Source organism: Salmo salar, chromosome ssa13 (genome assembly GCF_905237065.1).
Source record: "Salmo salar chromosome ssa13, Ssal_v3.1, whole genome shotgun sequence".
Lineage (NCBI taxonomy): Eukaryota > Metazoa > Chordata > Actinopteri > Salmoniformes > Salmonidae > Salmo > Salmo salar.
The window spans coordinates 11,889,083-11,900,426 of record NC_059454.1 but is presented as its reverse complement, the minus strand read 5'-3'; the positions used below and the strand labels follow the sequence as shown (position 1 = coordinate 11,900,426).

Below are 11,344 nucleotides of genomic sequence, written 5' to 3'. Positions count from 1 at the left end.
ATCTATTTTGTCATTGCTGCTCGTGATTTACTACTCATAAGTGCTGAAAGTCATAGCGAAGAGGTTAAATAAGCAAAACCGCGCAGAGAAGGGATTGTCAAGCAGCAGAAAATAACAGGAATTACAGAGCAACAACATAAACGCACATCCAGCACACCTTACAGAAAGCAGTAAAACACTATTGTGTACAAGAAAGAAAGTCATGGAAGGCAGCTGTTTTTCAGCATTCAAAGGTAAATGGCCTGTTATGGTCAGGAGCTTCAACTATGCTACAATTTAAATTCAATTCACTATGTCTTGGTTCCAGATGATTATTTTACTTTTGCTTTGGAAACGTATTCCATAATACAGTTATGGAATAGTTATAGAATATCACAATGATATTGCACACAAAAAAAAACCTCTGATGCAAAACTGTGGACATAAGGCCTCCCGAGTGGCGCAGTGGTCTAAGGCACTGCATTGCAGTGCTAGCTGTGTCACTAGAGATTCTGGGTTCGCGACGGGGAGACCCACGGGGTGGCTTACAATTGGTCTGGGTTAGGGGAGGGTTTGGCCGGCAGGGATGTCCTTGTCCCATCGCGCACTAGCGGCTCCTGTGGCGGGCCGGGCGCAGTGCACGCTGACACATTGGTGCGGCTGGCTTCAGGGTTAAGTGGGTAGTGTGTCAAGAAGCAGTACGGCTTGGTTGGGTTGTGTTTCGGAGGACACACGGCTCTCGACCTTCGCCTCTCCCTAGTCTGTACGGGAGTTGCAGCGAGGAGACAAGACTGTAACTACCAATTTGGATACCACGAAATTGGAGAGAAAAAGGGGTAAAAAAATTGGACGTATTAGACTTTGGAAACACAAACTTGACTTCAAACAATTGGGGAAAAGGGAATTGCCTAACTTCATAAAGTGAATAATAGTGCAGAACAAAATGGCGAATGGATGACTAAAGAAATTACAAGATCTATTCCTGGTTCCTCTCTGAACAACTCAATATACTTCAACTCAAAGGACTGTTCTTGCTGGTTGCATCACAATCTTTAGGACATCAGTTAGCTCATTAGTCCCTAACAAAGACTAATACCATTACAGTACAGCGTCTGCTTGCTCAGCCTTTCAATTATTTTACATCTCAACGACTTTACATTCATTACAGCCCAAAATAACAAGACACTAAAATCCTGCCAACTCAGTCATAATTTGATTTCAATGCAAACATTCAAATAGCAACAGATTACCGTGACAATCCTCACACCAAGTCCATAATACTTTTTTCCCTATTTTTAACAGGACAATAAACTTTGTTTTGAATAATTTTATCTCTTTAAATGATTCCTTCTTGAAATGTTTCCGGTTCATGGGTCTGGAATGACAAACTCTTGGACCGTGGACATGGACTGAATGCTACAAGAGTGATTGTTAATCTAGGACACCAGTGACAGGAAGCAGAAATGTACAGCAGCAGCTTGCCTGGTACCTTTAGGGGGGAAAGGCCATATGTCCCATAATTCACTCCTAAATGAGCATAACATCTACTGCACAGCTATGGCTGTGATTGCCTTCAGACATCCAGGTGCTTTGGCTACACATCAACACAACAGAGAAGAACACACGCAACACACTCACACACACACGTCGTGTGCACATATACTTACACACCACGAGTCAAAATTGAACTGAACCAATGAAGAGACCCACAGAGACTGACAGACCGTTCAGTCTCCCTGCACACTAGAGAGAGAAGTTAGAATCAGCATCAATCATACCCTCAGGTTATTCAGTGTCCATTCAATCATTCAGTTCTACCATTCAGTGTCACTTCAACACATCCTGGTGTCTCTTCTCAGTCCAGCAGAGGAGGTGGAAGAGGTCACCAGGAGCCAGGCTCAAAGGAGAGAGTTATAAGGTTTGTTAGGAGGCTGTCCTGTCTTCAGAATCATTCTTCCCCTCATTCCTTTACCCAGGACGACCCAGGACCAGAGAGGGCAGGGTTGTGTGTGTGCAGCTCCCAGGGTGTCATGGGGCCTGTCTCAGATCTCTGTGCCTCCCATGGCTCCCCCACCCGTGCCTGCGGGGTAGTGCCTAACGCCCCCGGCCCTGCGCAGGGAGCTGAGGGCCACGGTGCAGCAGCCACGCAGCAGGGAGCCGAAGTGGTAAATGGGCAGGGCATCGCCCCGCGGCCCCCGGCACAGCCATGCCACCGTGGGCACCACGGGTACCGCCACCGCCAGCAGGTCAACCAGGAAGTGGCGGCTCCAGTAGCTCTTCACTACTGGTCCAGACCCAGACGAGGTAGACTCCTCTTCTCCCCCTACTGCTCCCTGAGCCTGATCTTCATCATCATCAACCTCCACCACCGTCACCCCAGCGATCTCCTCCTGCTGCAACAAACTTCTCCTGGGCTGGGAGGTGTGGGGCCGTTCCTCCACTGACCTCACCTCCTCCTCCTCCACTGACCTCACCTCCACCTCCTCCACTGACATCACCTCCTCCTCCTCTACTGACCTCACCTCCTCCTCCTCCACTGACCTCACCTCCTCTACTGACCTCACCTCCTCCACCTCCACTGACCTCACCTCCTCCACCTCCACTGACCTCACCTCCTCCACTGACCTCATCTCCTCCCCCTCCTCTACTGACCTCACCTCCTCTACTAACCTCACCTCCTCCACCTCCACTGACCTTACCTCCTCTACTGACCTCACCTCCTCCCTATCCACTGACCTCACCTCCTCCCTCTCCTCTACTGACCTCACCTCCTCTACTGACCTCACCTCCTCCACCTCCACTGACCTCACCTCCTCTACTGACCTCACCTCCTCCACCTCCACTGACCTCACCTCCTCCATCTCCACCTCCACCGACCACACCTCCTCTGTCTGCCTCTCCAACTCCCCCACCGCCTCCCCATCCTCCTCCACTGAGAGGGAGGGCATATCAACTGAAAGGCAGGACGAGCTGGGTAACGGAGGGCCAGGACCGGGCTTTGTTGTAGCTGTGAGGGTTGTTGTGGTGACTGACGTTGCGGTAACCGAGTCCAGGTCGTCTCCCTCGTCTGAGACCCAGGTGGAGGTGGGGCTGCAGGCCTGAGAGCGGAATGTGCGCTCTACAATGGTGTCCAGGTCAGAGGCGTAGCCCACCCCCACGGGGACGGAGCAGATCTCTGTCTGGACGGCCTGCTCCCTGGGGTGGTGCAGGTACAGGTGGTGGTGGGACAGACAGGGGTGGCTGGCGCTGCCCGCCCCACCCATGGCACAGCGCAGAGGCGCCACCCTTTCCTTCCCGGAGCACAGCTTGTCGTAGTTGGAGAAGTGTGGCAGGTGGGAGTAGGTGCTGAGCAGAGAGGTTGTCTCCTCAGACAGGAAGGCTGCCTGCAGGAGCAGGTTTTCCCTGTGACTGCTGGCTGCACTGCGACTGTGACTGTGACTGCTGGCTGCACTGTGACTCTCCCCACAGCACACAAAGCCACTGTCATGGTTCTCCTCCCTTGAAAGGCCGTTCCCGTTCTTATCCGCCAGCGCATGGTCGCTCAGCTTGGTGTAGGTGAAGCTACGGGGCAGAGAGCGGGCGGGGGAGCTGTCACAAGACCCACACAGACTCTTGGAGCCACCCCATCCAGTTCCTGATGCAGCGGGACTACTTCCAGGCCATGACCCTGCAGTCCCAGGCCTCCCAGCCCCAGCCCACCCTGCCGCTCCTCGTGCTGCAGCAGCAGCCTCTTGCTCCTTGGCCACCCCGTTCTGAGCCAACTCCATGCTGAGCAGCAGGGTCTCCAGCTTGTGGTTCTGGACGTTGATGTCCTGGAAGTATTTCTGGACGCTGGTGTCGGTGGAGTCGCTGGAGCTGAGGTTGGTGCGCACCACGTCCACCACTTCCTTGAGCTGCTGGATCTCCCTGCGTGCCTCTTTCAGAGCCAGCTGGGTCTCGACGCGGTGACACTCCTCTTCAACCCAGTCCTCCTGCATACGAGACAACTGGGTCCTCAACTCATCGATCTCAGAGTCCCTGAGACAGACATGCAGAGAATAAACAAGGAAGGTTGAGAGAGAGAGAGAGAGAGAGAGAGAGAGAGAGAGATATTTAGTAATGAATCATGGAGGGCAATTGTCAAATTAATGTATTTGGCAAACATTTCGAAACATTTATATATCAACATAATTACAAAATGAAATAATGATTAGGGTCATTTGATGGAAATGGGGTAGCAGTTGACAATCAAATATATATACAAATGCTTACAACTTCAAATACCATAATATTTCCAAAACATAAAATGCGAAAATCTAAATGTAATTTACATAATGTACGTTCATAAAGAGAACCTGTTTAAGGAGACCAGAGTTACCGGGAAAATGTCTCTTTGTCTGGAGATTTATTATCAGTGTGTGTCCCTGCGTCTCACCTGTCCTGCAGCCTGTCGACGGTTTCTTTGAGGCGGGCCCGTAGGTGTCTGATACACACCTCTTTCTGCTGCAGGGGTGTGAGGTACTGCTCTGGGGGAGGGGGGCGAATGCCATGGTTATCTGTACATGAGGTGTATGCCTTCATGTGACGCCTTGGAGAGAGAGAGAGAGAGAGAGGAAACAGAGGACAGGTATAGAACCCATTACCTTCTGTAAGCCTGCGGCAGCGGTGGGTAAGTTCAAAAAGTGCAGTACATATTCTGCTGTTCTATTACGCCTGTGATGATGTCAGAGGGGGAAGTAGTAATGTCTTTGCTGTTGTAATATCCCAAAACGGACGTGGCAGTTTCACCAAGTAAGGATTAGAGCTTTTATGGTCAATACATTCTTATAACAAGTTATAAGGCCTTAGGAATAACATGTCCTTATCGTTCAAAATGCAACATGCACATAGGCTACTTTTCAGTAGGCCCTCATTCTCACATGAACAGTCGTGGCCAAAAGTTGAGAGAATGACACAAATATTAATTTTCACAAAGTCTGCTGCTTCAGTGTCTTTAGATATTTTTGTCAATGTTACTATGGAATACTGAAGTATAATTACAAGCATTTCATAAGTGTCAAAGGCTTTTAATGACAATTACATGAAGTTGATGCAAAGAGTCAATATTTGCAGTGTTGACCCTTCTTTCCCAAGACTTCTGCAATCCGCCTCTGGCATGCTGTCAATCAACTTCTGGGCTGATGGCAGCCCATTCGTGCATAATCAATGCTTGGAGTTTGTCAGAATTTGTGGGGTTTTGTTTGTCCACCCGCCTCCTGAGGATTGACCACAAGTTCTCAAATGGGATTAAGGTCTGGGGAGTTTCCTGGCCATGGACCCAAAATATCTATGTTTTGTTCCCCGAGCCACTTAGTTATCACTTTTGTCTTAGGGCAAGGTGCTTCATCATGCTGGAAAAGGCATTGTTCGTCACCAAACTGTTCCTGGATGATTGGGAGAAGTTGCTCTCTGAGGATGTGTTGGTACCATTCTTTATTCATGGCTCTGTTCTTAGGCAAAATTGTGAGTGAGCCCACTCCCTTGGCTGAGAAGCAACCCCACACATGAATGGTCTCAGGATGCTTTACTGTTGGCATGACACAGGACTGATGGTAGCGCTCACCTTGTCTTCTCCGGACAAGCTTTTTTACGGATGCCCCAAACAATCGGAAAGGGGATTCATTAGAGAAAATTACTTTAACCCAGTCCACAGCAGTCCAATCCCTGTACCTTTTGCAGAATATCAGTATGTCCCTGATGTTTTTCCTGGAGAGAAGTGGCTTCTTTGCTGCCCTTCTTGACACCAGGCCATCCTCCAAAAGTCTTCGCCTCACTGTGCGTGCAGATGCACTCACACCTACCTGCTGCCATTCCTGAGCAAGCTCTGTACTGGTGGTGCCCCGATCCCGCAGCTGAATCAACTTTAGGAGACGGCCCTGGCGCTTGCTGGACTTTCTTGGGCGCCCTGAAGCCTTCTTCACAACAATTGAACCGCTCTCCTTGAAGTTCTTGATGATCCGATAAATGTTTGATTTAGGTGCAATCTTACTGGCAGCAATATCCTTGCCTGTGAAGCCCTTTTTGTGCAAAGCAATGATGACGGCACATGTTTCCTTGCAGGTAACCATGGGTGACAGAGGAAGAACAATGATTCCAAGCACCACCCTCCTGTTGAAGCTTCCAGTCTGTTATTCAAACTCAATCAGCATGACAAAGTGATCTCCAGCCTTGTCCTCATCAACACTCACACCTGTGTTAACAAGAGAATCACTGATATGATGTCAGCTGGTCCTTTTGTGGCAGGGCTGAAATGCAGTGGAAATGTTTTTGGGGGATTCAGTTCATTTGCATGGCAAAGAGGGACTTTGCAATTAATTGCAATTCATCTGATCACTCTTCATAACATTCTGGAGTATATGCAAATTGCCATCATACAAACTGAGGCAGCAGACTTTGTGAAAATGAATATTTGTGTCATTCTCAAAACTTTTGGCCACGACTGTAGAAGCACGATACCAACATGAGGCATAACTACCTTGGCTTAGGGCTCGAGTCAATACGTATCACTGAAGATTTGCTGTACAGCACGTTTTATTTTATTTAACTAAGCAAGTCAGTTAAGAACAAATTCTTATTGACAATGACAGCCTAGGAACAGTGGGTTAACTGCCTTGTTCAGGGGCAGAACGGCAGATTTTTACCTTGTCAGCTCGGGGATTCGATCTAGCAACCTTTTGGTTACTGACCCAACGCTCTAACTACTAGGCTACCTGCCGCACCAAAGGCCATGTTCCTGCGTTTGCGGAGACTGCATTCACAGTAAATGCTGCATATGTCGCTATAACGCTGACCTATCAGGGGCATCGAGCCCTGTCTTAAAGATTGATGCGGTAGCCATTTTGAATCTTACCCCTTGGTGGGGCTGCAGTCACTGCCCTTGCAGGAGCCAGAGTTAGTGCTGCTGCTGCTGAGAGAGGCGTTGCCATGGGGATCTCTGTTGCTGACTGGGGCAGTTGTCCGTCTGTTCCAGAGGGACATAGTTACTACATCATACAACACAGACACCAATGATCCGCTTAAACCAACAGTAATCACACCCAAAACGTAATCATGACCACAAACATGCCCACAAAAACAAAAAAACACGAGACAGAACTTGCCAAGACAGAAAAGGCCATCATGGAGGAAGACATACAGTTGAAGTCGGAAGTTTACATACACCTTAGCCAAACACATTTAAACTCAGTTTGTCACAATTCCTGACATTTAATCCTAGTATAAATTCACTGTTTTAGGTAATTTAGGATCACCACTTCATTTTAAGAATGTGAAATGTCAGAATAATAGTAGAGAGAATGATTTATTTCAGCTTTTATTTCTTTCATCACATTCCCAGTGGGTCAGTTTACATACACTCAATTAGTATTCGGTAGCATTGCCTTTAAATTGTTTAACTTGGGTCAAACGTTTCGGGTAGCCTTCCACAAGCTTCCCACAATAAGTTGGGTGAATTTTGGCCCATTCCTCCTGACAGAGCTGGTGTAACTGAGTCAGGTTTGTAGGCCTCATTGCTCGCACAGGCTTTTTCAGTTCTGCCCACATATTTTCTATAGGATTGAGGTCGGGGCTTTGTGATGGCCAATCCAATACCTTGACTTTGTTGTCCTTAAACCATTTTGCCACAACTTTGGAATTATGCTTGGGGTCATTGTCCATTTGGAAGACCCATTTACAACCAAGCTTTCACTTCCTGACTGATGTCTTGAGATGTTGCTTCAATATATCCACATAATGTTCCTCTCTCATGATGCCATCTATTTTGTGAAGTGCATCAGTCCCTCCTGCAGCAAAGCACCCCCACAACATGATGCTGCCACCCCTGTGCTTCACGGTTGGGATGGTGTTCTTCGGCTTGCAAGCCTCCCCCTTTTTCCTCCAAACATAATGATGGTCATTATGGACAAACAGTTCTATTTTGTTTCATCAGACCAGAGGACATTTCTCCAAAAAGTACAATCTTTGTCCCCATGTGCAGTTGCAAACCGTAGTCTGGCTTTTTTATGGCGGTTTTCTAGCAATGGCTTTTTCCTTGCTGAGCGGCCTTTCAGGTTATGTCGATATAGGACTCGTTTTATTGTGGATATAGATACTTTTGTACCGGTTTCCACCAGCATCTTCACAAGGTCCTTTGCTGTTGTTCTGGGATTGACTTGCACTTTTCGCACCAAAGTATGTACATCTCTAGGAGACAGAACGTGTCTCCTTCCTGAGAAGTATGATGGCTGCGTGGTCCCTTGGTGTTTATACTTGTTGTTTGTACAGATGAACGTGGTACCTTCAGGCATTTGGAAATTGCTCCCAAGGATGAACCAGACTTGTGGAGGTCTATAAAAAAAATTCTGAGGTCTTGGCTGATTTCTTTTGATTTTCCCATAATGTCAAGCAAAGAGGCACTGAGTTTGATGGTAGGCCTTGAAATACATCCACAGGTATTAGCCTATCAGAAGCTTCTAAAGCCATGACATCATTTTCTGGAATTTTCCAAGCTGTTTAAAGGCACAGTCAACTTAGTGTATGTAAACTTCTGACCCACTGGAATTGTGAATTATAAGTGAAATAATCTGTCTGTAAACAATTGTTGGAAAAATGACTTGTGTCATGCACAAAGTAGATGTCCGAAATTTGTGGAGTGGTTGAAAAATGAGTTTTAAATGACTCCAACCTAAGTGTATGTAAACTTCCGACTTCAACTGTAAATGATGTTCCGTAACACAGATAATATTGTACCATAGCTTAAATTTGGCACGCTTTCTGAATAGATAGCGAAGTAGCGAAAACAAAGTAGGACGTCAATAATGTCAGCGACGCCTTTCAATAAATGAGAACGCCAAAAGAAAAAGATGAAAGGCTATAATCCAGCCAACAACAGGTCAGGGGGGAGGGAGGGAGGGACAAAAAGAAAGAGAGAGAGAGAGAGAGAGGGATATAGAGAGAGGGAGAGAGGGATAGAGTGAGAGGGATAGAGGGAGAGGGATAGAGAGAGAGAGAGAGGGATAGAGAGAGAGAGAGCGAGAGGGTTAGAGAGAGAGAGGGTTAGAGAGAGAGAGAGAGGGATAGAGGGAGAGAGGGAGAGGGAGATAGAGGCATAGAGAGAGAGCAAGAGGGAGATAGGGATAGAGGGATAGAGAGAGAGCGAGAGGTAGAGGAAGAGAGGGATAGAGAGGGAGGGATAGAGGGAGAGAGTGAGAGGGAGAGAGAAGGATATAGAGGGAGAAAGGGAGAGGGAGGGAGGGATAGAGGGAGAGAGCGAGAGGGAGGAAGGGATAGAGGGAGAGAGCGAGAGGTAGAGTTGTGCTAACCGACAGTGCCGCTCTGGAGACTTGGTAGTGAGATATCCTCGATCCGTTGGGCGCATTGAAACCATAAAGCCTGTCTCCATTGGAATGTAGTCTAGCTCTATGAACCTGCAGTAGTCAAACCTGACCAAAGACAACAGGCTGGTACGGTGAGGTGGTGGTGAAAGTGGTGTCTGTGAGACTGAGATGCAGGCTACAACCAAGTGACTACCATCAATAGTACTTAGGACTTATACACTGTGCTGGCCAAACACATCGACCATGGTCATCATGGGATAAGTAAAGTGAACAGCTCTAGTCTGATAGGGAGAATGTGTGGCCTGGGTTGTTCAGAGCAGAAGTACTGGCTAATAGTGGATTCAAGTATTACTGCTCCTTTAAAACTGGCTCATTATAATGTATTCTTTAGGTCTGGGAGATACCTTCACACTGGTTAAGTGTACATACAGCAGCTTTGTTATTTTATGAGAAAGATCGAAGGCAGAGAACAACTACTAACGATGAACTTGCCCTGTCGAGGTCTGCTATAGGCTAACAGGGCATCTGAAGAGGACTTCACCTAAACATTATTCTCCTTAATGAAGACATGATTAAACCATGATTAATGGTGATTAAACCATGATTATTGGTAATTAAACCATGATTAAGACATGCTGACGTGGCGAACATGTGTTTGGTCCACTTCTCACTCTGTTCCTACCTGTCGTCGCCCCCCCCCCCCCACGCCCCTCAGCACAAAAGGTAGGCCTTTTAATTCTGCAGTGGCATCAGAGCTGAAAATATCCCTAGGCTGCATTATTCTCCCAAAGTCACACCAAAAATATGCTTGTAATATCTGGGGAAATTCTTACCTCACATAACCCGTAAGAAACAAACACAGAGCAAAAAAAAATGACTAAAAAGTCATCAGAATTTTCAAAAAAAAAAGAAAGAAAATCTCCCCAAAACATCAGAAGTATTAAGTTCTGTCGAAATTATATTCATGTACAGGTAACTGCCAAAATAAAGGAAACACCAACATCAAGCGTCTTAAAAGGGTGTTGGGTCACCACGAGCCAGAACAGCTTCAATGCACCTTGGCATAGATTCTACAAGTGTCTGGAACTCTATTGGAGGGATGAGACACCATTCTTCCACCAGAAATTCAGTCATTCATTTGGTATTTTGTTGATGGTGGTGGAAAACGCGGACTCAGGCGCTGCTCTAGAATCTCCCTTAAGTGTTCAATTGGGTTGAGATCTGGTGACAGAGACAGCCATGGCATATGGTTTACATTGTTTTCATCCAATCATTCAGTGACCACTCCTGCCCTGTGGATGGGGGCATTGTCATCCTATGGGGGCGTAGCCATGGTAACCAAAATAATGGCCTGCCCAGCATTTGTAAGCATGATGGGATGCTTATGGCTTTATTAACTGAGCCACCACACCTGCTTGGAAGCACCTGCTTTAAATATACTTTGTATCCCTCATTTACTCAAGTGTTTCCTTTATTTTGTCAGTTACCTGTCATTTTCCAATTCTATTAGTGAGGGGAAGGGGCACTGTGATGGTCAACTCCTGTACTGTATTCATCTGTTACTGTTGACCAATTGGTCGATTTACTAATGACAGCCAATTAAACAAAGCAATCAAAGGCTGTCTGTTATCTAGGAGGACAGGAGTTTTGCCCAATCACTGGCTTCCAGACTGGGTGGGAGGAGATAAGCAAAACAGATATGCCAGATATAGCAGCCTGGGAATTGTAGGAAGGGTCAGGATAGGGTATGACAGGTTATGACGAAGGCCAACAGCATACAAACAGAAAACACGGTCAAGCTCAGGAGAGCAGTGGAAGCAAGCCTGGAAAGAAAGGTAGAACATGTCAAATATATAGACTAAATAAGGTTTTGGCACAACTGGAGTCCATCATTACATGTCCAGCTATGTTTATAGCACTTTGTGACATCTGCTGATAGAAAAATGGCTTAATAAATACATTTGATTGATTACATCTCTTCTCCTTTGAGATGGACCCTGGTAGGTCAGTGGTGTGAGGAAGGCTGGTGTTAT

At 46.9% G+C, this 11,344-nt stretch overlaps 1 protein-coding gene across 1 annotated transcript in view; it reads right to left on the bottom strand.

Moving 5' to 3' along the window:
- Positions 1-325: 325 nt before the first annotated feature.
- Positions 326-11,344, bottom strand: part of LOC106566447 (syntaphilin-like) — a 31,783-nt gene continuing 20,764 nt past the window's right edge. The window contains exons 3-6 of the mRNA XM_045692722.1: positions 6,848-6,958; positions 4,394-4,546; positions 2,852-3,996; positions 326-2,557 (exon numbers count right to left, since the gene is read on the bottom strand). Coding sequence (XP_045548678.1) covers positions 2,022-2,557; positions 2,852-3,996; positions 4,394-4,546; positions 6,848-6,958 — 1,945 coding nt within the window. The 3' untranslated portion in view covers positions 326-2,021. The remainder of the gene's footprint in view (positions 2,558-2,851; positions 3,997-4,393; positions 4,547-6,847; positions 6,959-11,344) is intronic.